Source organism: Pteropus medius, unplaced genomic scaffold (assembly GCF_902729225.1).
Source record: "Pteropus medius unplaced genomic scaffold, Ma_sr-lr_union100, whole genome shotgun sequence".
Taxonomy (NCBI): Eukaryota; Metazoa; Chordata; class Mammalia; order Chiroptera; family Pteropodidae; genus Pteropus; species Pteropus medius.
The window spans coordinates 37,438,914-37,466,137 of NW_024340849.1; the positions used below are offsets into that span (position 1 = coordinate 37,438,914).

Sequence of the window (27,224 nt, forward strand, 5' to 3'; positions counted from 1 at the left end):
AGGGGAATAGTGGTAGAGAATTGTGGGATCCTAAGTTTCCTAAAACAAGCAAACAGAAGAATCCTAGGCAAATCCAGTCTGAACCAGGCAATGGGCAATTCTGGAGAAGTGTATTGTGGTGTAAAGTTAATTAGACCATGGTTAATTTTTCAATTGGGTCAGTCAGGCATGGGAATGGTAGGGCAAAGGGTTAGTTACTCCCAAATCCCTTTTCCATCCATCCAGAGTTTCCATTTCTATCCCCACTTACACACGGATTGTAGATAGGGATGACATTGTTACTTTAACATGCTCCACCTGCAAAGTTAAAATATCTACATGCTCATAAGCTCAGAGAAGAGTTTGGAGAAAATATTTATTGTTTCCAGAGATTCTATGTCTGCAATGACATGATTGGGGACAATATAGTAATTGCTTTGTTGTTCTAGAACAGCATTCTCTGATATGGTAGCTACTATCCTCATGTGGCTATTTAAAGTAAAATTAATTAAAATTAAATAAAATTAAAAATTCATATTTTTCGTCACACTAGCCAAATTTCAAGAGCCCAGAAGGCACATGTGGCTAGTGACTACTGTAAGGGACAAATAGAATTCTAGAACATTTCAGTCATTGCAGAAATTTCCATTGGATAGGAGTGTTCTATGATACCTGTACTAGGTTTCAATAAAAGTCCCAGAGATATATCTTCCTAAAGATTATTTACATAAATACCAAAGAGACACCTATAAAAATACTGTACAGTTAGCTGTTAACCTAAAAATAAAAGGGCTTTTCAAAATGAGAGGCAAACAAATGTTTATTTGAGATCCATAAGAATAGCTATTTAGGAATCATTAATTTAGGCAGAAGCTCAAATAATTTTCTGATTAAGAGACAAAGGAAATGGGTATCTGTGAGAAAGGGAAGGGGAACCATTATATGAATAGAAGGAAGGTGTTTCTATTGCTGCAGGTAACATAGCATAATGATGTTAATTCTAAACAGTGTTTTTAATTTCAGTCCAGTAGTCATAATAACTCCTTTTTTGTTATCTTTGCAAAGAGTTCTTTGGGATACAATGTTGTCCTAGGTCCAGTCCAAAGGTTATTTTGCCCTGTTTTTGATATTCCAAGGTTTGAGACATGATGCCGTGCTGCTGATGTGCAAGGCAATTCTTATGGAATAGCTGCAGCCTCATTTTAAAGTGGCTGTATACACTATTGTTTACATAGTGTTCTTATCGAGATTGGAACTTTTCTTATTGGTCATCGTAACAATTACCTTTTATTACCTTCGCCTTCCTATTGGCTAGGGAATGTTTTCATTTACAAATTCAAGAAGAGAATAAAGTGAATTGCAAAATGAGAGTAGTGAACTCAGGCAATTAAATCGTCATATTGAGAATAAAGGTTTTCGTGGAATCATATGGAAAATTATGTCAATGGTCAATTTTTATTTTGGCTCTGAAGATAATTCAACATCCTTCGAAAATAAGGCCTGAGGTTTCTTCTTTGCAAAGTAAATATGACTGCAGAGGTTACTATACATTTTGCAGTTGAAGTATTGTGCTAGTCAAGTGCCTTTTTTATTAATAAAAGATAATGCTAGCCTGGGATCCACAGGCAAGGCGGTGCTCTCCAGCCATTCTAAGAGATTTGCCACATGATGTATCACATGTAGTGCAATGCCCAACTGTTCTCAATACATGTTCCTAGACTTGAATAAAAAACTACAGTCCCATCGCTTACTGGCCTTTTGGCTAAAATAAAGTATAAAAATTACAGTCCCTTAAAAATGTTACCTATTTATTAAGTTTTCATTACAAAAGAACATATTCATTAAATTTACTGGAAAATACAAGAAAGTTGAACAATTTTTTATTTGCACATAATTTCCTTTCTTTTATGCATAATTTTTAAAGAAAGTTGTAATTATACTAGTTTAAACCTGCACATAATAGACTATTATGTTAACTCCCTGACTATACCTGTAGTGCATTGAGTCTGAAGAGGCGGACTCTTTATGAAAGATTATTTGATGGGAGGAAAAAGTGAAGGAAATTTTGTAAATCCTTTTACATCTACCCCAGAGCAGTTACACCTGTATGGCATTTAAGACCATCCTTTGTCACGTGAAAAGAAAAAGGGCGTAGCTAATTCACACTATCAATTAGTTCCTCCTGGGTAGCTGCAACCACGCGGAAAAGAAAAAATTTAGGCAGTTGGGTTATATATTCGTTTAATAACAAATTTCCAGCGCGTTAACCCAGTATTTACATTTGCTTCAGTTTGCGGGGCGTCTTCTCCCCCACACAGCTCTTCAGTGTCCTCCGGGTAGGGTCCACCCCCTTTTTCCGGTCGGGGTGTGGTGGGACGAGCGCGGAGGCTTTTCCCTCCTCGCAGGTGTTGGCAAAGCCTGGAACCCGCGTCGGTGGTCCAGGCGGGACTGGAGTGGGCCAGGGGCGGGACGTGCGGTGTCGGGGGCGGGCGGAGGGGGCGAGCGTGCGCCGTGAGGCCCGAGCGTGGGTCACGTGCTGCACAGGCCTGGCACAAATAACACAGGCGCGCGTGCTCGCGCGGCCAGCGGCACAAAGGGGCGGTGCCACGACTCCGCGGAGTCGTGCTCCGCTCCCTTGCGCTCCGCCCCGTTCTTGGTGCTGGGAGCCTTGAGACCGTCCTTCCGCGGGGCTGCTTCATCGACGTGGGGCGAGCAGACGGTTAGCCTGCGGTCGCGGCCCCCATCCCTGCAGCTCCGGGTGCCCGGGCGGCTGCATAGGTCAGTTTCCCAGGCTCGGTCCGGTGCGAGCGGGTTCTACCCTGCGTAGTGCTCGGGGGAGGTCTGCCCGCGCCTGGTGGGGAGGATACATCTCCTCTCCCACGCGTCTCCGAGCGTGGTCAGAGTCGTGGTGTGGCGATGCTGGCCTCCAAGTCCGAGATCGGTTTACTGGCCGCCGCTGGCTGCTTCAGAACTGTAAGGAAGTTGTTAAAAGTAGCGAGATGTTGGCATTTGTTGCACTTCCATTCGTGATGCCACGACTTCGTGCTGGTTGGTGCCACATGCATTCCCTACCTAGTCGTCAGCTGCGTACTTTCTCGGTACTATGATGTGTGCATCGTAACTTTGTTTCCTACTAACGGGGAGGATTGATTCACAAGGGAAGTCACGAGCTGTTCATGTGACCATTCTCATAGTGGACAGCGTGGTTAATTCAACAAGGATGAAAGACTCAAAGGGATTTAGAAACTATGAAAGATTGCAACTGCACAGTAGAAACGAGGATTCATTTATCCGGTGGCTCCAATGGCAGGAAGCAATGAAAAGAGTTGTCTTGATTTTGTTAATATTTGCTTTTAGTTGTTAAAATCATCGCTTTATGCAGACTATATTGTGAAATTTAACTGTTGACATTGTGATAGTAAGTTAACTTAATCAAGGCTGCTTTTCAGGGTTGCAAAATTTGGCTGTTAAACTTTTGTGGCTAGTTGGTAATATTAAATTAGCATTAAAGTTAGTGATGAGTTTTCCCCCCGAAAACTTAAGTCTTACCGTTGCAGTTGATGCATTCTGTATATAGAGTTCGGAATACCATCAGTTCTTTAAGCCAGCTTTTGGAAAATACTTTGTTGATTTGTTTTGAGGGCTAGCAATGTTCTAACCCTGATATGATGGATTTTTATTTTTCTGTCGGTGTGGTAGGTATAATTTCTGAAATACTTAGATGAAAATTTAAAGATCTCTATTAATAACAGAATGGTTACAAAATAGTTACAAAACACATCTTCTAGTTCTAAACTAGGGACTCTACAATATGGGGGAAAATGAGAAAACTATCAGTAACATTCCTTTTTAAAAGTTAGCTATCACCTTTTTCTTTCTCCCAGGCGGAGCAGCTCTCTGGCAGCATTGAGCAACTGATATTCAAAATAGGAGTTAATTGCTGCAAGGTGAGTAGATTTATCTGAAGCAGTTGTTGAATCTCCGTACAGGGTTTTGCAAAGGTCTGTTTATCAGATGACACTTGCTAAATGTCTCATTGTTCACCAGCAGAAATTTGTAGTGGGTGGCTAACCCTAGTCTCTTGAGGCAGCTGTCTTGCGGTTATTATTGCAGCAGTATTTACACCTGTAATTCAGAGCAGCTAGATATTCTTTCTGTAAAAACGTTGCTCCCTACTCTTTTCCCTAAAACAAAGGGAAATGATAGTTAGAAGCAACAATTAGGTAGATAGAAGAATACACAGACAACAGTATGGTGGTTACCAGAGGGAAAGGGGGTGGGGGACAGGTAGAAAGGGAAAAGGGGGTCAAATATATGGTAATGGAAGGAGACTTGACTTTCATGATGAGCATACGATGCAATATACAGATGATGTATTTATAGGACTGTGCACCTGAAACATTTTATTAACCAGTGTCACCTCAAGAAATTTAATACAATTAAAAAAGGGTAATGGAAGTAGAAGTGATTATTTTACTCTTCTCACCAACTTTAAAAAATTAAAATACAAAATAAAACCAATTTTTTTGAGTAATAACATGGTGCAGTGTCTATTAAATCTTGTTTTTATTTTACTTAGAGATACATCTATATATTTAGTCAGATTTTTAATTGGAAGTCTTTGCAGCAGTTTCTTAACTCTTCACATTACCAGAAGCTGAGTTTTTATGCATTATATGTGTTCACTGAGAAAAGTAGTCATTAGAAATCAGCTTAACTAATAACAAATGGAGGAGAAAGAGTAAGCGAGTGCATGTTAGAAATTTGAAATGATTCAGTACCTTGTCAGTTTTTTCAAGTCAAGCCTGATGGTATGAACTTCATTGATGACTAGTAAATTCTTTCCAGTTCTAGAAAGAGGGCAGGTGTTAGCAGTGTAGGAGGCACCATCTAATGTCTGTCTTACCAGAATTTATTAATGAGGTGTCGAAAAAGACATTCATGTACTCTGTACAGCATATATTGATTATTTAATGCCATATAATTATAGGATGTTCTTCATACCTGACTAATTAAGGTGGGCAAGTATAACAATATTTTTAGTAAGAGATTGTACTAGGAACTTACTTTATCTGAGTTCTTTGATTCATCAGCCAGAAAATAGGAAATTACCACATAGTGAAAGCAGTCCTTAACTGTACATTTTCCTATCATGTGACAATGGCAAGTAACCACATGTTTTTACTTTTTTATTTAAGTTTTCGTTTAAAGAGAAACTTCTGGATATATGGTGCATAACTGGTCAGTATTATACATTATTTTGGAAGATTATTTTCAAATGCAAAATAAAAATGGGAATCATTTAAATACATTTTGTCTAAAATATAAGGATTTTTTGTCATTAAAAGGTAACAATTAACCTTCTTGTTAGTATTTTTATTATCTAAAATTGGATTTATCTAATTTGTGGACTTCTCTGCCCTTTGCTTTTATGGATCCAACCAGTTTTGAAGTAGTAGTTAGTAACTTTCAGAATCAAGTTGAAATTCAAATCAAGGGAGCATCTAAGGGTTTTTGGTTTTTGAAGTAGATAAAATGTATAGAAGCATAAGGCTAGTTCAAACAATTTCATAAAGGAAGGACATGAAGCTTATTTAATTTTCACCAATTTTGATAATCATTAAAATTTTCAACTGAATAAAGGTAAAATAAATATCCTGTGAGTAGGATTGTTCTTTTATTATGTTTGTATGGTATCCAAGTCAGCGTGAGTATGTAATGAATATGAATAAGAGAAGGTAATGTAAATATGTCAAATATAAAGTACATAATAATTAGGTATAAACATTTTATATTGATTTCAGTGGTTTACAAACTGTGGTATGAATTGTTACGATGATAGGAAGTTCTCTATCATTTCTCCTTCAAAAGAGAGGATGCCCTTTATCCGAGCACCAAGTCTCATCGAGGAAGTTAGAGAAAAAGTTTCACTGAATTAAAAATTGATTTTTACTTTAATTTCATATTTTTAAGAGTGAATGCTTACCAAAATAAACTTTATAATATGTTGTTTCCTTTAAATTGCCATATTTTGGATATCTAATTTCAGTTCGTAAAGTTTCTTAAAATTAGATTAAGCCATAATTCAGAGTCAATTTTCTCAGTGCTCACACATGAATAATAACTAGGATCAGTGCCATTTAAATTTAGAGGCCGATTTGTTTTATGAAATATATAGCATCATTATTATTTTCATCCTCCCCACCCCCAATTAAAAGTTCTAGATTCTGGTCGTGGCTTTACTGTCATATAACACTCAGCAAGTAACGTTTGTATTTTTCAGTTTCTTCATCTCTATAATCAGTATTAGATTAAATATGGATCTGTCTACCAATTTCTAAAACAAAAATGCATTTATTATCACAAATGTCATAGTTTTATATATACACATGCGTATATATGATCATATCAGAAAACTTACTGGTTGCTAGAAAATAACAAGATTAAGAGCAAAATTTATTTTCTTGGTATTGCCATGTTTACACAATTACTTTAATTTTTAATATTTTCCTCATGTTAAAAGAGTATAATATCACCAGAAAACTATACTGTCGAGTGGCTAGCTTAGTTTGGAATGCAGTGCTAAGCACACTATTTTTTGTTTGTTTTTTTTTGTTTCTGAGTTATCAAATTTGAGATTTTATTGATCCCTGGATGTTAGTTGAAATGCTGAATTATCAGAAAAATGATTTAGGCTAATGGTTCTCAATTTCTTTTTTCTGTTTTTAAGATTTAGTTTGTAAAATGTATATATTTGTTCATAATCACATTTAATTTTTCATAATCACATTTAATTTTATGATGTAATACCAATCATAAAATCTGTGTCTGAGAATTTAAAAAATAATCAACATAGAGTTGTATCAATTTTTGAATAATTAGACTCCTTTTGGCTTTTGCAATAGTATAAATACTATTTGGCAATTGAGAACCACAGTTCAGATGCTTCTGGCCTTTTTTTTTTAAATTGCAGTAAAATACACATGACATAAAATTACCTTTTAATCTATTTTTAAGTGCACTAGTCAGTGGCATTAAGGACATTCACATTTTTGTGTAACCATCATTGCTATCCATCTCTAGAACGTTTTCATCTTCCCAAATGGAAACTCTTCTCATTAAACTTTTAACTCCCTATTCTCTTCCTCAGCTTCTTCTAGTAACCACCCCCTACTTTCTGTTGTATGAATTTGTCTACTCTATGTACCTCATAGAATAGTGGAATAGTATATTTGTCCTTTTATTTGTGGCTTATTTCACTTAGCATAATGTATTTGCAGTTTATGTTGTAGCATACATTGTAATTTCATTCCATTTTAAGGCTGAACAATATTTCATTGTGTGTATATGGGTATATGTGTGTATGTATATATACATATACCACATTTTGTTTTTCTGTTTATCCATAACTGGACACTTAGATTGCTTCCACCTCTAAGCTATTGTGAAGAATGCTGCTATGAACATGGGTGTGCAAATATTTCTTTGAGTTCCTGCTTTCAGTTCTTTTGGGCATATACCTAGGAATAGAATTGTTTATCATATGAAAATTGTTTAATATTTGATCAATGGCTATACTTTGCTGATGTTTTATGAAGTCCAGTTAAGTGTTATATGTATGATTGAATAAAGTTGCCCTGGATTCTTTGAATTTTAACTTTTCAAATACCTTTAACCTATTTCTCCTTTGCCCCTAGAATACTTGCCAGCGGTGCTTGTGGCTGCAGCATTTACCACGAAATAACTTGCAGATTACAGTCCTAATCTTACCCCCAAATTTTGCCATGAAATATCTCGCTTTTATTATTATTTTTGCATTGCTCTAGTATATCCAGTCTTTGGAAGTAAATGACATCATTCTATTTATAGCGTTCTATTTTTAGTAGTGGTATTTCCTTTTATAAGATATGGTAATTCTCGATGGCTGAAAATGTCAAATCCTAGAAAACATAGCATTCCTAAGTGTGATGTTAACATTGTTCTTGAACAGTTGTTAGCCAGAGATTCATTTGATGAATCCGATTTATGTGTACATTTGTTACATTAGGATTAGAGAGAAGTTCTGCTTAGAGATAACTCCAAGGACAGTTTTTATATTTTCACCTTGGAAACCAATCGATTTTCTTCATCCTCAAAGAGTGTGTTTATGTAAAATTAAATTAATGCTCTGCTAAACGGGAAATGGGTTAAGAACTCAAAGGACACATTGATTATATTTTGAGTTTAATAGTACTTGAGCGAATTAGCTCTGAATGTTGAACTTTATTATCTGTTTTCTCTAGGAATTTTCTCCTTTGATTCTGTAGAAATTAGACTTGAATAGTAAGGTAGCAATTCAAATAATAGTAGACCTCCGACCATATTTAACAAGTCAGGATTGCCCTTTAAATTACAAGTTTTAGGGTCTCTGCCAAAATCTGAAGAGTTGTCAGGGTTAGCATTTAGCCACTGTACTGAGTGGGAATTTAGTGGCATGGACTATCAAGTATGGACACCACTTTAATTAATTTGCAGTGTTTATAAAACAACAATATAAATTTGCTCTCCACAATATATAATTAGAAGCCTAGCTTCCTAGTGGACCTTGAAGGAGAGGAAATATAAGGCAAAATGGTCTCTAGTGTCCTAGATTTTGAAGCTCGATTTTTTAAAATTAATTTATTTTTTTATGATGGCATTGGTTAATGAAATCCAGTAAGTTTCAGCTGTACACTCTAACAGTAAGGCATGTGTATTTACATCGTGTGTTCTCCTCTCATAGTTAGATTTCTTTCTGTCACCACATATTTGACCCCTTTTACCCCGTTTACCTTCTTCCTCCCCCTTATCCTCTAGTAACCACTACTCTATTGTCCATGTCCATGAGTCTCTTTGTCTTGTTGTGTTGCCTTTAGGTTTATATCCTACATATAAGTGATATCATGTGATTTTCAACTTTTTCTGTCTGGCTTATTTCATTTAGTGTGATTATCTCGAGGTCCATTCACGTTGTCGCAAATGGCAGTATTTCATCTCTTCTTATGGCTGAGTAATACTCTATTGTATGTATGTACCGCAGCTTCTTTAGCCAGTCATCTATTGTAGGACACTTTGGTTGCTTCCATGTCTTGGCTGCTGTGAATAATGCTGCTATGAACATTGGTGTGCAAATATCTTTTTGGACATGGGTTTTCAAGTCTTTGAGGTAAATACACAGTAGAGGGATTGCTGGATCATATGGTAGATTAATTCTTAGTTTTTTCAGGAACTTCCATACTGTTTTCCATAGTGGCTGTACCAATTGGCAGTCTCACCAGCAGTGTCAGAGTTCCTTTTTCCCTGCATCTCCTCCAACATTTGTTATTACTTGTCCTGTGGATTATAGCTATTCTAAGAGGTCTGAGATGGTATCTCATTGTGTTTTGATTTGCCTTTCTCTAATAGCTAGTGATGTTGAACATCTCTTTATATATTTGTTGGCCATTTGTATGTCCTCTAGGGAGAAGTTTAAGTCCTCTGTTCATTTTTTGATCAGATCGTTTGTTTGTTTTTTGTTGTTGTTATTGAGTTGTATGAGTTCTTTGTATATTTTGGATATTAGGCCCTTATTGGTGGAGTTGTTTGCGAATATATTTTCCCATTCGGATGGTTGTCTCTTTACCTTGTTGACTGTTTCTTTTGCTGTGCAGAAGCTTTTTAGTTTGATATAGTCCCATTCATTTATTTTAGCTTTTACTTCCCTTGCTTTTGAGGTCAAATTCATAATCCTCTTTAAGTCCAAGGTCCTTGAGTTTAGTTCCTATGATTTCTTCTATGCATTTTATTGTTTCAGGTCTTATATTGAGGTCTTTAATCCATTTTGAGTTAATTTTGGTGTTTGGTGATTGACAAGTCTAGTTTCATTCTTTTGCAGGTGGCTTTCCAGTTTTCTCAGCACCATTTATTGAAGAGGCTTTCCTTTCTCCATTGTATGTTTTTGGCTTTTTTGTTGAAAATTATTTTTCCATATAAATATGGGTTTACTTCTGGACTCTCAATTCTGTCCCACATGATATTGTTTTTTCTGCCAATACCATGCCGTTTTGATTACTGTCGTTTTGTAGTATAATTTGAAGTCAAGCAGAGTAATGCTTCCAGCCTCATTCTTTTTCCTCAGGATGGCTTTGGCAATTTGGGGTCTTTTGGGCTTCCATACAAATCGGATGATTTTTTGTTCTATTTCTTTAAAAAATGCCAATGGGTTTTTGATGTCAGGATTGCATTAAATCTGTATAATGCTTTAGGTAATATGGTCATTTTAACTATGTTGATTTTTTCCAATCCAAGAACACGGAATATCTTTCTATTTCTTTGTATCTTCTTCGATTTCTTTTAATAGAATCTTGTAGTTTAGACCCTCTTAGTCTTTCACATGTTTCATTAGATTTATTCCTAGGTACTTTATTCTTTTTGTTGCAATTGCAAGAGGAATTATTTTTTCCACTTCTTTTTTTGACACTTCGTTATTAGAGTATAGGAATGCTATGGATTTTTGAGCATTGATTTTTGTATCCAGAAACTTTACCGTATTTGCTTATTGTTTCTAGTAGTGTTCTTGTGGAGTCTTTAGGGGTTTCTATATAGAGAATCTTGTCATCCACGAATAGTGACAGTTTGACTTCTTTATTTCCTAAATGGATGCCTTTTATATCTTTCTCTTGTCTGATTGCACTTGCTAGAACCTCCAATGTTATATTGAATAACAGTGGCGATAGTGGATAGCCATTTTCCTGATTTTAGAGGGAAGGTTTTTAGTTTTTCACCATTAAGTATAATATTAGCTGAGAGTTTGTCATAGATGGCCTTTATTATGTTAAGATACTTTCCTTCTATACCGATTTTAAGTGTTTTGATCATAAATGCATACTGTATCTTGTCGAAGGCTTTTTCTGCATCTATTGATATGATTATATGACTTATTTTTTAATTTGTTTATGTGGTATATCACATTAATCGATTTGCATATATTGACCATCCCTTTGCCTCTGGGATGAAGCCCACTTGATCGTCGTGTATAATCTTTAATATGTTGCTGTATTTAATTCACTGGTATCTTATTTAGGTTTTTCGTATCTGTGTTTTGCATCATGAGAGATATTGGTCTGCAGTTTTCTTTTTTTGTGTTATTTTTACCAGGTTTGGGTATCAGGATAATATTGGCCTCATAAAATGTGTTGGGAAGTATTGCCTCCTCTTTGATTTTTTTTGGAAGAGTTTGAGGAGAATAGGTGTTAAATCTTTGAATGTTTGGTAGAATTCACTGGTGAAGTCATCTGGTCCCGGACCTTTACTTTTTGGTAGGTTTTTGATGATTGTTTCAATTTCCATACTTCTGATCAGTCTATTTAGATTTTCCAATTCTTTTTGGTTCTGTCTAGGAAGATTGTATTTTTCTAAGTACTGGTCCATTTCTTCTAGGTTATTAAATTTGGTGTTATATACTTTTTCATAGTATTCTTGTATGATCTTTTGTATTTCTGTGGTGTCAGTTGTAATTTGGCCTCTTTCATCCCTGATTTTGTTTATGTCCTTTCTCTTTTTTCTTTAGTGAGTCTAGCCAAAGGTTTGTCAATTTTATTAGCTTTTTCAAAGAACCAGCTTTTTGTTGCATTTATTTTTTTCTATTTTTTTGTTTTCAATTTCATTTATTTCTGCTCTAATTTTGATGATTTCTTTTCTTATGAAGACTTGAGGCTTCATTTGTTCTTCCTTTTCTAGTTTTTTAAGATGAAGCGTTAGGTTGTTTATTTGGGCTTGTTCTTGTTTTTCAAGGTAGGCTTGTAATGATAATTTTCCTCTTACGACCATTTTTGCCTTGTCCCCAAAATTTTGATACGTTGTATATCATTATTGTTCATGTCTATGTATCTCTTGATCTGTTTTTATTTCTTTCTGACCCAGTTATTCTTCAGTAGCATATTGTTTAATCTACATGTATTTGTGGTTCTTCCTGCTTTCTTTTTATAGTTGATCAGAGAATATGGTTGGTATGATTTCAACCCTCTTATATTTGTTGAGGCTATCTCTGTGTCGCAGTATGTGGTTATTTCTTGAGAATGTTGCATGTGCACTAGAGAAAAATATATAAGCAGCTATTTTGGGATGGAAGGGTCTGTAAGTGTCAGTTATGTCCAGTTGGACTAATGTGTCATTTAAAGACGTTATTTCCTTATTGATTTTACTGTTTGGATGATCTGTCCATATCCAACAGTGAGGTATTTGGGTCCTCTCCTAACATAGTGTTTTAGTCTGTTTCTCCCTTTACGAAGCTCAATTTTTTAGTCTAGTTAATTCCTCGAAAACATTCCTTTGCCCATTAAAATCTCATTAGTTAACCTTAAAAACAGAGCTTGGAATTGAATGAGTGTTAAAAGAGCAGTTGGAAAAATCCATAAAGTGATTATGAAAAATACTGTGTGTGCTGATAGGATATGGTTCAAATCTATTCTGATCAGCTACATTAGGGGATTGCTTGTCTTTTTCATTTGGCTTAAATATCAGACAAAGCAATTTTCTGAAATAAGCTCTCCTGATTCTAAAGAATGTTTTAAAAAATCTGTTCAGTGTAAATTTGAATTCTTTCATTTTGTATTTTTTCTAGAGTTAACTGTTAATTACAGAAATTAAATAGTTTATAAATTAGGGGTGCATCAAATAAGTAGCAATAATCTTAAATAATCCTAGAGTGTATTTTTAAAATTTCTTTTTTGGTATTTCTTGTGGCATATAAGAAAAAAATTTCATTAATTTTTTTTGTCAGTAGATAAAAGTTTTACCACTCATAACAAACATGTTCCTTTACATGTTTCTTTAGATGTAAAGGTTCCTTTACATGACCCTTCTACAGGGAAAACTTGATTGCTTTGTTCTCGAAGAACCAAGAACTAAGTCCCATCCATTAATCCATCTGTCTTTCTGTCCATTTAATTAATATATAATTGCCTACTGTGTTCTAGGCACCTTGCTAGGTACTAGGGATATTGTGGGGGAAAATAATAGATGTGGGACTCTTTTTCTAATCCAGTTTACAGAGTAGTATAGGAAGAGCCAAAGAAACGACCACAGGCTGACATGTTGTGGCAAAAAGAAAAAAAAAAACCATCTAGTTGAGAGTAGGGGTGAGAGGGCAAGTTGGATCCCTTCAGAAATGTGGATAGTAATTTATTTGTACACCTGTCTTCCTGACAACATTTATAAGTTCTCTTAGTGGCCTGGTTGTATTCATTAGTGTGTCATTAAAGTTTAGGACAATACCTGGAATGTAGCAGGCCTTCATTTAGGTATTGATTAATCTCCTTGCATGATAATAGAGATAGGGAAGGAATTACAGTAGGTAATTATAATGAAGGTATTACAGTAGGTAATTATAATGACTTTATTATAATGATGAGATGTCTAGGAACTTGTTTTTATTAATTATCCTATGGTAAAATTGGTTTTGTTATATGTTGTCATTTAAAGTCACAGAACCTATCCATGATGCTGAATTAGAACTTCCTTACTTGCATAAGAAACGGCAGCTTCTTGTGGCTGTTACATTGGATACCTTCCCAGCTCACGCTTAGATGCCCACCTAAAGAATAAGGTTTTAGATACTAGTGATACTAAGTGGATGTTCTAAATATTGAGGTCTGCACAGACATTAGTGGGGTTTTAGTAATAATGGTTCTCAGATGAAGAAAGAAATTGTGATGAATGTTTTTATGCCTTGGTTTGGAACTTTTTTTTTTTGAGAACTTTTAAGATTTTATTTGAGCCGGACTGATGACATATGCCAGAGAGCAAGATCTCAAATGCTCCTGGAACATTTTCTTAGTAGATTCTTTTAGGTACAGCTGAAAGGAACATAGAGATAATATACAGTATAATTTTAAGATGTTCACTTGGTTTTCAAATTACAGGTATTTTTTGGAGTTGTGCTATTTTAACTGGGTGTTAGAACCACTAGGAAATTATTTTGGTATAAAAATGTATTTTTACTATACTCTAAAAAGATGATTTGTTTATGGAAGTAAGTTTTAAATATATACATGATTTTATAAATTTGTTTCTAAGGGGAGATAGGAGAAAGTGTCAATCCATTCCTATCTCTGCCACTCCTTTTTTTAAGTAATAGAAATTGATAAAGGAAAAGTATTGAAAATGCCTGTTTGCATTTTGGAATTTATCCTCAAGGTATTGCTTATTTAAGTAAGTCCTAAGTTTTAACAGTTGGCAAACCTTTAGAGTTGGCTCAGTCTGCAGATAGACTAGTTTTGATAGATGAGGTGTTAAATTGCTTTGAAAAGGAAAGAATGTCTAAATTGCTTTAAGAATATTCTGTAATCGAATAGGCGCCGGTGTTAAAATGGATATGTATGGAATTTAGGCATAGAGCAACAAGTTTTGTTTTATTTTTCTATTAGTGAAATTTAACTGGCCTTGTTCCCCTTTTAATTTTAAAATAAAACAATGTATTTTATTTACCTCTGTTACCTTTCTCCCACCCCTTATCCTGCCTTATAGTAAGAATCCTGCCTTCTGTTCAGGTACCTGAGAATCTGTTTCTTTTCTTAGGAAAATGGCAGCCATCTTGGGCTTTTCATCCGCCTCTAGGATCTTGTTCAGTCTCTCCCTCGTCCCTCCTTTCTCCTGTATTTCAAGCTTTCCCTCTCTTTTGGTTATCTAAAGGAGTCTGGTATGCTCCTCCCTGTTATCTCACTTTCACTCCTCAATTTATTCAGATCTGTTTTTTTTCTGTCATTTCCACTGAAAGTATTCTTGAGTTCATCAGTGACCTCCTACTTGCCAGACCAGTTAGCTTTTGCAGGTCTTGTTCTTGCCTTTCCTTTGGCATTTCACAGCCTTCATACCCCCATGAAACATTCTTCTCTTGGTTTCAGTACTACCACTCTCTTCTTCCTCTCCACCCTAGTCCTTTTTGCCACATCTTAGTCACTGGCCTCTTTCCCTTTATATGTTACTAATCTTCCAGGGAGGGGTCTTACTTACCACTGAGACTTTAAAGACCATTGATATGCTGATAACTCCCACCATTTGAATTCTAGCCTTCCATGGTATTCTCATGTTCAGGCTGGTATTAGCTAATTGCTTATGGGACATCTCTCTCTCCATTTTCCTTGGGAACCTCAAACTCTACAAAATGGAATCACATTCAAGATTGTTTTCTAATAGATGTCCAGGTTAGAAATCTTTTTCACCCTGCTGGTCTTGGTAAATCACTCATTCTTCAAGTCAGAGCTTAAATTTCACTTTCTCCGTGATTCCTTCCGTAACTAATGTAGATGAATTGCTAATAACTCCCTTCTCTGTACAGCCACTGTTCCATGTATATTACTGTACTTGGCATATGTTGGTATGATTATTTGCATATTTGCCCTGTTTCTGAGGGGAAGGGACTGTGTTGTCCATCATTGTATCTCTAGTGCCTATAGCAGAACCTGTCATAGGTACTCAAACATTTGTTGAATAAATTTTAATCCAAATCCAGCATTTATGAACAGTTGTCATGGCTAATATATTACAATGGATTGTTTAAATAGACGATAGATGAAATTGAACTTAAAAAAACTCCTTGTATTCTGTAAACCCAATGTGGTAAGAACTCAAGGATAATATTATTTAAAAAATTTCTAGTATGTTTCAAAGATACTTCAAATGTTCTTTCATTCTTAAAAAGCATGAAAAAAGATATTAAGTGAAATGATTTTGTGTAATATGCCAGCAAATCTAGACTCTTTGTTTAATGTATTTGTCTAATTAAAAATATAAAAAGTCACTGGTGATAAAATGTCTTTAATTTGACTTGAAGATTTGTTATCTTTAAATAACTTATATTATCTTCTTATAAATTAATGCTTTTATGTTGTAAGAAATCTAGAAAATACAACTGTCAAAAGAAGACATTTAAAACCATAATTTTACTGCAAGGAGTAACCATTGTTGTTATCCTAATATATTTTTCCACTCTTTCTCTGTAACTACATAGAACATATATAGAGATAATGGTATATTGAAACCATGAGACCTAACAATATATTGCAATTCCATAGTTTTAGAAATTCTTTTACAACCTTTTTAATGGTTTCATAGTATTCAGTTATATGAACAAACCTTTATTAATGGCATTCTTTAATTTTTGTTTTATAAAAGTGCCACAATGAGTATAAGTATTGTTAAACTTAAAATGATTAGTCAGATATTTTATTTTAATAAATATGCACATAAATGAATGCGGAGGTGATTAGTTTAAATGCTGATCAACAAACTGTGTGAAGAAAGGGTGTTGTGGCCACTCACTATTAGATGAAGGCTCCCAGGAAATATATACTGAAAATAAGACTCTTGGTCAGGTCTGGGTTTGGCTACTCCCTGCTTCCCCAGTTTATATGAGCCCTTTCAAGTCAGCATGGCTTTGAGTGAGTGTGCTAGGAACAAGGGCTTATAGTTTGCTTATTTGGTAGGCCTATACGGGGACCAGCTTTTGGGCCCCTAGCTGGCAGGAGTTTGGAGAGGTGGGGAGCAAGTTGCTTCTGAGATGAGGCCAACCTCTACTTCCCAGGGATAAGTGGAAGCTGAACACTTCAGGGAGTGGAATGAGTATCCTCAGCTGATCAGGCAGCAGAGCATGGGGCACAGGAATGGGATTACACAAAACCTAAACAAACCAATAATGGATAAGAGCTAGACCAGTCAGCTAAATTTTGGGGATCTCCTATCACTTTGGGGATCTCCTTTAATATCCTGAATTCCACAACTTCCCTTCTTGGTTTATGAATTTTGGTAGACCATATCCTCTAGTACTAGTTTCCCGAGAGAGGTAAGTTTGCATCCTTCCATGTCTAAAAATGTCTTTATTCTACCCTTACTTTCGATTGTCTGGTTATAGAATTTTGGTTTGGAATAATTTTTCTCTACAACTTTGGGCTATTATTTTATTGTCTTTTAGCTGTTTATGTTGAGGTTGAGAAGCCAGTCATTCTGATTCCTGCTCCTTGTTTATTTCCTTATTTTTCCTTCTCTGAAAGCTTATAAGATCTTCCTCATCTCGAAGGTTCTAAAATTTTGTGATGACACACCTTGGTAGGAGGCTGGGGGTGTCTCTTTTTGTCTATAGTTTCTAGAATCGTTGGGCTTTCATTGGGCCCTTTCATTCTGTGAAATTTTCTTGCGTTATTTATTTCTTCCCTCTCTGTTTTCTATGTTTTCTTTTTCTAGAATTTCTGTTATTTGAAAGTTCACCCTTCTGGCCCAGTCCTCCTAATTCTTTTATATTTTCTCTCATTTTCTTAAGAACTTTATTTTTTAGGACATATTCTTAACCTTATTTTCCAACTCTTTTATTGAGCTTTTACCTTTTACTATCATTTTTAATACCCAAATATCTTTTTTCTACAATTTTATTGTATCTTACATTTTAGTATGACATCTTGTTTTTGCTTCAGGAGATATTTTTTACTCTCTATGGATATTAGTTTTTCTTTTTTAACCATTCCTCTAAATAATTTGTTTTCTGCAGGTTCCTTTTTTTGCCTTTTTGCTTGGTTTTGGTCCCTGCCTTTCCTATTTTAGAGACTTTATTAAGATGTCTTGCCTTCCTTGGCTCTTGGTTCTTGTTTAAGAATGGAGAACTAGAAAATCGATTAGAGACTACAAAAGTAGGTTAGCCTTATTGACTGCCAACTTCATTATAAGGCTAATCTGGCTTGGCCATTTGTTGGGAGTTTCTGGTATCTTCTTAAAATACATTCATTCACCTTTAGGGATTATAACTAGTTTTGTCTCCTGCTGGAGGATAGAGCATGGATGCCAGCATTAAGAAAGGTGATTAGGATCTGTGGCCATGCCACCCTGAACGTGCCCGATCTCGTTTGATCTTGGAAGCTAAGCAGGGTCGGGCCTGGTTAGTACTTGGATGGGAGACCTAGGAATACCATCACTGTAGGCGTAAAAAAAAAAAAAGTGATTAGAGAAGAAGGCTGCAGGTTATGATGCTCACTATGCATAGATGGCTATATTATGAAACCATACTTTTAATTCTCTTCCATCCTTCAGTCTGTAGACCACCTCTCTTAGTCCCTCCAGAGCAGTGTGGAGCTGAGGTGGTGATGCTAGCTCTGGGGAGCAGCTGCAAATACAGATGAAGCTTCCGTTGCTCACCTGCTGTGCGGCCTGGTTCCTGGTACCAGTCCAGGGCCCAGGGTGTTGGCGACCTCTGCTCTAGAGGATGTACCTAACCTGACCCCTGTTGAGGGACATGGACTTGTTTCTACTCTTTTCATTATTGTATATAATACAGTCTTTATGAACATGCTTAGAAAATAACCTGTGTAAACATTTCTGTAGAATAGATTTCTAGAAATAATGCTATTGGGTAAAGAATTGTGTACATGTATTTTTTCATTTTTATTGCAAAATATACATAGTGTACAATTTACTATCTTAAACATTTTTAAGTATACAGTTGAATGGTATTAAATGTGTTCATAATGTGCAGTCATTACCACCATCCATCTCTATAACTCCATTCATTTGTAAAACGGAAACTCTGCCCAATAAACAATAAACTTCCCATTTCCCTCTTCCCTAAGCCCCTGGCAGCCACCATTTAACTTTCTATCTCTATAATTTTGACTACTCGTACTATAAATAATATAGTATTTTTTGTTTCTAGCTTATTTCATTTAGCATAATATCATCATGATTCATCCATGTTGTAGCATATTGCAGTTTTTCCTGCTTCTTTAAGAGTAAATAACACTCCATTGTGTGTGTGTGTGTATTTTGCTTTTCCATCTGTTGATGGATATTACTGAATCATGGTAATTTTTATTTTTATTGGTTTTAGGAATTATCATATTTTCCACAGTGGCTGTATCATTTTACATTCCGACCAAATAGTACACAAAGGTTCCATTGTTTTCACATTCTTGCCAACTTACTATTTTTTTTTGATAGTAGATATCCTAATGGGCATGTGATTGTAGTATCTCATTGTGGTTTTGATTTGCATTTCCCTAATGATTAGTGATGTTAAACAGCTTTTCATCTGTTTATCGGTCATTCATATATATCTTTGGAGAAATGTCTGTTCAAGTAATTTGCCCATTTTTGAATCAGGTTGCTTGTTTATTTCTTGTATTTTAGAAGTTCTGTATATACTGGATATTAATTCTTTAACATATGTGATTTACAAATATTTTCTTCCATTTTATGGATTGTCTATTATCTTGATGTATATAGTGTCTTTCGATGTGCAAAATTTTCAACTATTCATGATATCCAATTTATCTATTTTGCTTTTGTTACCTATGACTTTGGTGTTGTATCCGAGAAATCATTGCCAAATTCAGTGTGATGAAGATTTTGTCCTATGTTTTTTTCTAAGAGTTTTATTTTAAGGGCTTACATTTAGGTCTTTGATCTGTTTAACTGTCATATACAGTGTAAGGTTAAGTGTCCAACTTCATTCTTTTGCATGTAAATATCCAGTTTTCCCATTTGTTGAAAAGACTGCCCTTTCCCCCACTGAATGGTCATGGCACCCTTGTCAAAAATTATATGATCATATATATGAGAGTTTGTTTCGAGTTTCTCTGTTCTAGTCTGTTAGTCTTGATTACTATAGCTTTGTGGTAAGTTTTGAAATCAGGAAAAATGAGTTTTCTAGCTTTGTTCTTTTTCAAGATTGTTTTGGCTATTTGAGATTCCATATGAATTTTGAGATGGGTTTTTCTATTTTTGCAAAACACATTGGAATTTTGATAGGGATTGTAATGAATCTGTAGCTAGCTTTGGATAATATTGACATTTTAACAATGTTAAGTCTTCCAGTCTATTAATATGGGATGTGTTTCTATTTATCTTTAAATTCTTTCAAAGTGTTTTGTAGTTTTTATTGTACAAGTCCTTTACCTCCTTAGTTAATTCTTAAGTATTTTATTCTTTTTGATCCTATCGTAAGTGGAATCATTTTGGCAATATCCTTTTAGATTGTTAATATATAGAAATGGAACTTACTTTTTTGTATTAATTTTGTGTCCGGCTATTTTGCTGAATTCATTTATTTCAAACAGGTTTGTGTTTTTGTTTTGTTTTGTTTTTTGATGTGGAATCTTTAGGATTTTCTACATATAAGATCATATCATCTACAAACAGATAATTTTACCTCTTTCTTTACAGGTAGGTTGCCTTTTTTTTCCTTGACTGATTCCTCAGGCTAGAATTTTTAGTATGTTGAATAGAAGTGTTGAAAGCAGACATCCTTGCCTTATTCCTGATTTTAGAAGAAAAGCTTTCAGTGTTCACCATTGAGTATGATATTCAGTGTGAGTTTTTCATATATGGCTTCTGTTATATTGATGTAGTTTCCTTATATTCCTAGTTTTTGAGTATTTTTTATCATGAAAAGGTGTTGAATTTTGTCAAATGCTTTTTCTGCATCAGCTGAAACAATCATGTTTATTTCCCCTTTATTAATGTGGCGTAGTACAATGACTTTCATTTGTTGAGCCATGCTTGCATTCCAGGAATAAATCCCACTTGGTCATGGTGTATTATCCTTTTAATATGCTGCTGAATTCAGTTTGCTCTCATTTTGTTGAAAATTTGTGCATCAGTGTTTATAAGAGATATTAGTCTTTAGTTTTCTTTTAATGTCCTTGTCTGGCTTTGGTATCAGGGTAATGTTGACCACATGGAATGAGTTAGGAAGTATTTTGTCCACTTGAGGATTTTGGAAACATTTGAGAAAGATTGGTAATCTTATTTAAATGTTTGGTAGAATTCATCAGTGAACCCATTAGGTCCAAGGCTTTTCTTTGTCAGGAGATTTTTCATTACTGATTGTCTCCTTACTGGTTATAGGTCTGTTCTGATTTTCTATTTCTTTGTGAGTTGGCCTTAGTAGATTTTGTGTTTCTAGGAATAGGTCCATTTCATCTAGGTTATCCAATTTGTTGGCATATAATTTTTCATAGTACTCTTTTTTATAAAGCTTTCTATTTCTATAGAATTGGTAGTAATGTTCTTGTTTTTATTTCTGATTTAAGTACTGTGAGTCTTTTCTCTTTTCCTTAGTCTACCTAAAGTTTTGTCATTTCGTTGACCTTTTCAGGGAACCAACTTCTGATTTTATTTTATTTTTTATTCTCTATTTTGTTTATCTCTGGTTTAATCTTTATTTTTTCCTTCTGCTATCTTTGCATTTAGTTCTTTTAGTTTCTCTAGTTCTCTAAGTTGTAAAGTTACATTTGTGATTTAAGAGCTTTGTTTTGTTTTTTTGTTATTGTTGTTGTTTATTTTTTAATGTAAGCATTTATAGCTATAAATTTTCTCCTTAGCACCACCTTTGTTGTGTCTCACAAGTTTTAGTATTTTGTATTTTCATTTTTATTTGTCTCTAAGAATTTTCTTATTCCTTCATGATTTCTTCTTTAGTCTATTGGTTGTTTAAAAGCATGTTGTTTAATTTCCACAATTTGGTGGATTTTCCAGTTTTCACTCTTATTGATTTCTAACTTAATCCCATGGTGGTTGGAGGACATACTTTATGATATATAAAAATCTATTGAGACTTAACTTTTGGCCTGACATATGGTCTTATCTTGGAAGATGGCCCATTTGTACTTGAGAAGGTGTGTATGTTGTTGGATAGAGTGCTCTATTAGATCTAATAGGTTTATTGTGTTGAGTCCTACTTATTCTATTTACTTAGTTATCTTCTGTCTGGTTATTCTGTCCATTCTTGTGAGTGGGGTATTGAAGTTTCGAATTATTATTGTGGAACTATTCCTTCAATTCTGTTTTTGCTTTATATATTTTGATGATCTGTTTTAGGTATGTAAATGTTTGTAATTGTTATATATTCCTATTGCGTTGAAACTTTTATTAATACACAATGTCCTTCATCTCTTGTAAACTTTAAAACCTCTTTTGTCTGTTCGTGTAGTCATCTATGCACTCTTGGTTATCTTTGCGTGGAATCCTTTTTTCTATCCTTTCACTTTCAATGTCTGGCGTCTTTGGGTCTAAAGTGAGTCTGTTCTATGTAGCATATAGTTGGATCATGTGTTTTTATTCATTCTTCCAATTTCTGTCTTTGATTGTAAAGCTTAATCCATTTACATTTAAAGTAATTACTGATAAGGAGGGACTTCTGTTCTTTATTATGTTATTTGAATTATCACTTTTTTGTTTCTCATTCCTTGTATTACTTTCTTCTTTTGTGATTGGTTTTTCTGTACTGAAATGTCTAAATTCCTTTCTCATTTCCTTTTGTGTGCATTCTACAGTTGTTTTCTTTGTGGTTACCATGTTGATTACTTTCAACATCCTAAAATGACACTTCAGTTTGAATTTACACCAGCTTCAATGACATACAAACAAACACTCTGCTCCTTTACTGCTCTTCCTCACCTCTTTTGGTGGTCAATGTCACAAAATTTTATCTTTGTACCTGGTATGCCTCAAACCATAAACCAATAATTTTTTTTAAATGCATTAGTCTCTTAAATTATATATAAAACAAGATTTGGAGTTACAAACCAAAGTTACAGTAATACTAGCTTTTAGACTGTCAAATGTAAGAAATGCTCAAACCTGTAGAGACTATTTATGAGTTTATTTGAGCCAAACTGATGACATTGCTAGGAAGCAAGCTTAAATGCTCCAGAAAATGTCAGTTTTGCAGTTTCTTTTATCTTTACACGAAGTGGAGATTGCAAGGTTCAGGATAATTAACAAGATTTTATGCTCCCTTTGAGGGTGGTTATGCCTTTGAAGGGTCTGGAAAAGAGGATTACTACTGGCATATCAAAGGTGTGTTAACCTAGAAGCACCAGAACAGTGGACAAGGCTTGCTTAAAAACCTTTTATTAAGAAAGTTAATAGGCACACCATGACCTCCTCAGTTAAGAATACAATCAGATCACTCTGTAAGGTTACTTTAGGTTAGATTTATTAACGTGCCCTTTTTTTTTTTTTGTCAATAAGACTAATAAGAAACTAATACATTAAAGAGAAAAATTAAGTCATGTAGAAAACAAAAAGTACAGTTAAAAACTGATATTACAGTAATACCATCTTTGTAATTGCCCATGTATTTACCTTTTTGAGATCTTTATTTCTCCATATGGCTTTGAATTACTGTCTAGTGTCCTCTCATTTTACCTTGCAGGACTCCCTTGAGCATTTCTTTCTGGGTCAGGCTTGTTGTGCTAATGAACTCCTTTAGCTTTCGTTTTTCTGGGAATGTCTTAATTTTCTCTCATTTTGAGAGACAGTTTTGTTGGATATAGAATTCTTGGTTCTTTTCTGTTAAGACTTTATCAGCCCGTTGTCTCCTGGACTCCATAGTTTCTGATGAGCAATCTACTGATAACTTTATTGGGAATCACTTGTTTATGATGATATGCTTCTCTCTTGCTGTTTTCAAGATTCTTTGTCTTTGGTGTTTGACAATTTGATTATAGTGTGTCTTGGTGTGTATCTCTTTTGAGTTCAACATACCTGAAGTTTGTTGAGATTCTTGGATGTATTCATGTTTTGTATCATTTATGAAGTTTTCAGCCATTATTTCTCAAAATATTCTCTCTGCTTCTCTCTCTCTCTTCCTCCCCCTCCTCTCTCCTTCTTCTCTCTTCATCAGGGACTCCATAATGCATGTGTTAGTCTTCTTAATGATGTCCCAGAGGTACCTTTAGGCTCTGTTCACTCTCCTTAAATCTTTTCTGTTCCTTGGGTTCAATAACTTCTATTGTCCTGTCTTCAAGTTTGCTTATTTTTCTCCTTGCTCAAATCTGTCTTTGACTTTTTCTAGTGAATGTTTCATTTCAGTTATTGTATTTTCAGCTCCAGAAGTTCTTTTTGGTTTCTTTTTAGGTTTTCTTCTTATTGATACCCATTTCATACATCATTTTCTTGACTTTCTTCTCATCTTCCTTTAGTTCTTTGAGCATCTTTAAGACAATTGTATTAAATTTGTGTAGTATATCTGCCATCAGGTCTTTTTAGGGACAGTTCTTATCAATTTATTTTTTCCTTTGAATGGACCATGTGTTCATGTATCTTTTTTTTATAAGATTTTTTTTTTTTGTGGGGAGGTCAAGTACTGCATTAGAATCTAATATGGTAATCTGGTAATTTTCTCCCTTCCTCAGGATTTTTTTTTTTTTTTTGATTGATGTAGTCTGTCTTGTGCCGAGGGTCAGCCTGAAGTATAAATTTAAGATCTGCATAGGTTTTTCCTGAGCCTTTCTCTGGGCATGAGCAGTCACATTCTGATTTTCCCTATATATGCAGTTGCTTTGATGTCTGGCTTTTAAAAGAGGAAAAGGAGAAAAATGGAAGGGGGCGGATATAAAAAAGAACTCTAGCCCTTTAACTTCCTTAGAAGTCACTTCAGTGGGAGAGGGAGGGGCTTGCAACAATGGCTGCCCACCTCTTTTTCTGCATCTCTGTGACCAGAAGCAGCAATCAGTGATCAGAGCAGAGATCCCTGATGTTTGGAAGACAAGGTTCTTTTTTCTAATTCTTGCTCACACAGGCTGCTTCAGGAAAACTATAGCTGCCAGCCATGTGGCTGGGGTGGAGAATGAATAGTTGTTTCTGAGCCAAGAGCTGAAATGGACCAAAATTAGTTAAACTTTACCTTTCAAGTCTTTCTCTGGTAGTTGTATTAGATTTTGCCAGTGAATTTGTTGCCTAGGTGGGGAGAAAGATTCCTGGTGCTTCTTCCACTGCTATCTTCCCAGAATCCTCCTTAGGTGTTTGTGTATTTTGGAATTTGTTTGATGTTATCAAATTGTTGTCTCATCCCTTGCAACATATGAAAACGTGTATGCATTTATATTCATATTAGCAGTTTATCAGTGGGTATTTCCTGTCCATACAACCATTGCGTGTTTAATCTTTTTAAAATTTTTGCTTATCTGGAATGCAAAAAAAATCCTTTGTGTTGACATATTTGTATTTGATTATTAAGAATGAAATTTGTATTTTGAGGATTGCTATTCATAACACATTGACATAAATGCTTTAGATTTGTATGTAGTCTTCTATATTTGATTTGGAGCTTGGTAAGAAAATATGAAAGAATTTATAGTGATAGTCACTCCAAGATATTTATCAAAATTTTCTATTTAGAATTTTTTTTTTTTTGGCACAGGTTTTGAATGTTAATTTATATGTCAGTCTTTTAATATTTCTTGGAGTGGCCATATTTTAACTTTATGTCTCATTATTATTATAATAACTGTTTGCCAAATACTTTGTATTTGAAAGAATCCTTTTATAGACATAATCTTACAATAGCTTATGATATTGGTTTTATTTTGAAGATGAGGAAACAGGCTTTGAGAGATTAAGTATCTTAGTACACTAGACATTAACTATAAATGTCTAGTGTACGTTGATAAATACAAAGGGTAGGGAGTCTGTCAGGGTCGAGTTTTGGCCCTGTAACTGATTTATTTAATCAGTTCTTGGTGTCTATCTCATTAGCTGCCAAATCAAGTTCATTCTTTTCCCTTTTTGTATTAGCAGGTAACATCTAATAGCCAATTATGTTCTTAGATAATAGTAAATTAGTCCTTTTTAAATCTAGAAATGAATACAGAAGCAGAACAGCAGCTTCTCCACCATGCCAGAAATGGCAATGCAGAAGAAGTAAGGCAGCTGTTAGAAACTGTGGAAAAGAATGAAGTAATTGCTGACATTAATTGCAAAGGTAAGTTTTGAATGGATTTTTTAGCTTTCTCTTGCTCTGCTTATGCACTTTATCTTATGTACTACTCTATCATTTATTTAGCACTAATATTTGTGATTTTGCTTGCAATAAATCTCTATTTCTCGTCCTAGAAAGGACCCCCAAAAGAATGAGTAAAATGCTTCTCCTCGTTCCCTGTAAGTCAGAGAAACTAAGATCTAGTCTTAAAATTGCATGGATCCTAAACCTTATGACCTACAAGAGAGACCCTGAGCCCACAAGATGCATGTTATGAAATTTTCGTCTCAAAGACATTGTAATTGAACCATCAGGATTGACTATTTATAGGCATCATGTGAGGTACCTTAGAGATAGGGTCAGTCAGGATCCCTCCCTACTAATCTAGTAGCTTAAGAGATCAGACTAGTCTACATTATACATGCTGTCACAGAATATGGAAGTGCAGGTGATGCTGGAGACCTCTGTGGGGCAGGAGCCCAAAAAGGGACCTCGACCCGGGGCTCCAGTGATCAGATTTTTCTTATGCCGCAAGAAAGAATTCAAGGGCAAAACGAACAGTGGGAAAGTTCAAGGTTTATGAAAACAAAAGTACACACTCAAGAGAGGAGTGTGGGCAAACTCAGAGAGAGGGAGAGGTTGTCTGGATTATGAACTTTTGTTCTTGGAGCCAGGGCCTGGAAACATGATACCGACCTAGCCTCGTCTCCTCCCAGTAGGCAGGGAGTTTGGTTTTCTACTCTTCCTTCCTTACATGGTGTTTCTGGAACTGTCATGGCATCCGATGGATGATGGGAGCTGCAATATATGCAATGCTAATGAGATTACACCAATACCATAATTAGCCAAAGCTTATGACTTAGCCATAGATGGTGTCTAAGCTGGAAAAGACCAGTTTTGGCTTGTGTCCTCTTGCCCGGGCTAAAACGGGGAGGTCTGAAGAAAGGAAAAACATTTCCAGAGCCATATCCTGGAGGGAGGGAGCCATCTCTGGGCTATCTAGCCTGCCTCACTTCCATAAATCAATCTTAGTTCTTTAAAGCTGTCTGGTCATGTTTGAGACTATGCATGTCTTTCTCAAACATGGCGTTTCTGTCAAAGCCTTGGTAATATAACCAATGTTTCCAATTGAGTCCTATTATAAAGAGAAAAGATTCTTATTGAACTTATAAATAATGATACAGCCGTGAAAATAGGAGTAGTCACTAAGAGTTTCCAAATTCTGAAAAGTTCATGTAGGGAAGAGAAGATAACTGTTTGAATTCTGCTTACAGAGGCATAAATTACCAAAGTGCTGTAGCTCATAGGTAGCCTAGGAGAAAAATTTACTTATATCTGGAAAACAAAGACAAAAAAGTAGTATTTCAAATAAAAAGCCATAAAAATTATAATCATCTTCATCAGTTCATTCAGTTTCATGTTATGAATTCTTGCTGATCTTGATCTTTTTGTTAGCAGTCTTATGAATCCAGTTTTTCCTTAGATTTCTGCAAATACTTACCTC

The 27,224-nt window shown here is 34.9% G+C and overlaps 1 protein-coding gene across 8 annotated transcripts in view; it reads left to right on the forward strand.

Moving 5' to 3' along the window:
• The first annotated feature begins 2,601 nt into the window (after positions 1-2,601).
• The window catches only part of OSBPL1A (oxysterol binding protein like 1A), a 190,580-nt gene continuing 165,957 nt past the window's right edge, over positions 2,602-27,224 (forward strand). The window contains exons 1-3 of one of the 8 annotated variants that reach the window (XM_039844181.1): positions 2,602-2,757; positions 3,864-3,980; positions 25,601-25,723. In XM_039844181.1, the coding sequence (XP_039700115.1) occupies positions 25,603-25,723 (121 nt within the window). In that variant the 5' untranslated portion in view covers positions 2,602-2,757; positions 3,864-3,980; positions 25,601-25,602. Of the gene's footprint in view, positions 2,758-2,935; positions 2,953-3,863; positions 3,981-5,177; positions 5,221-20,307; positions 20,325-25,600; positions 25,724-27,224 lie in introns of those variants that run through there. The other 7 variants (XM_039844190.1, XM_039844198.1, XM_039844172.1 and 4 more) reach the window with 7 other exon arrangements.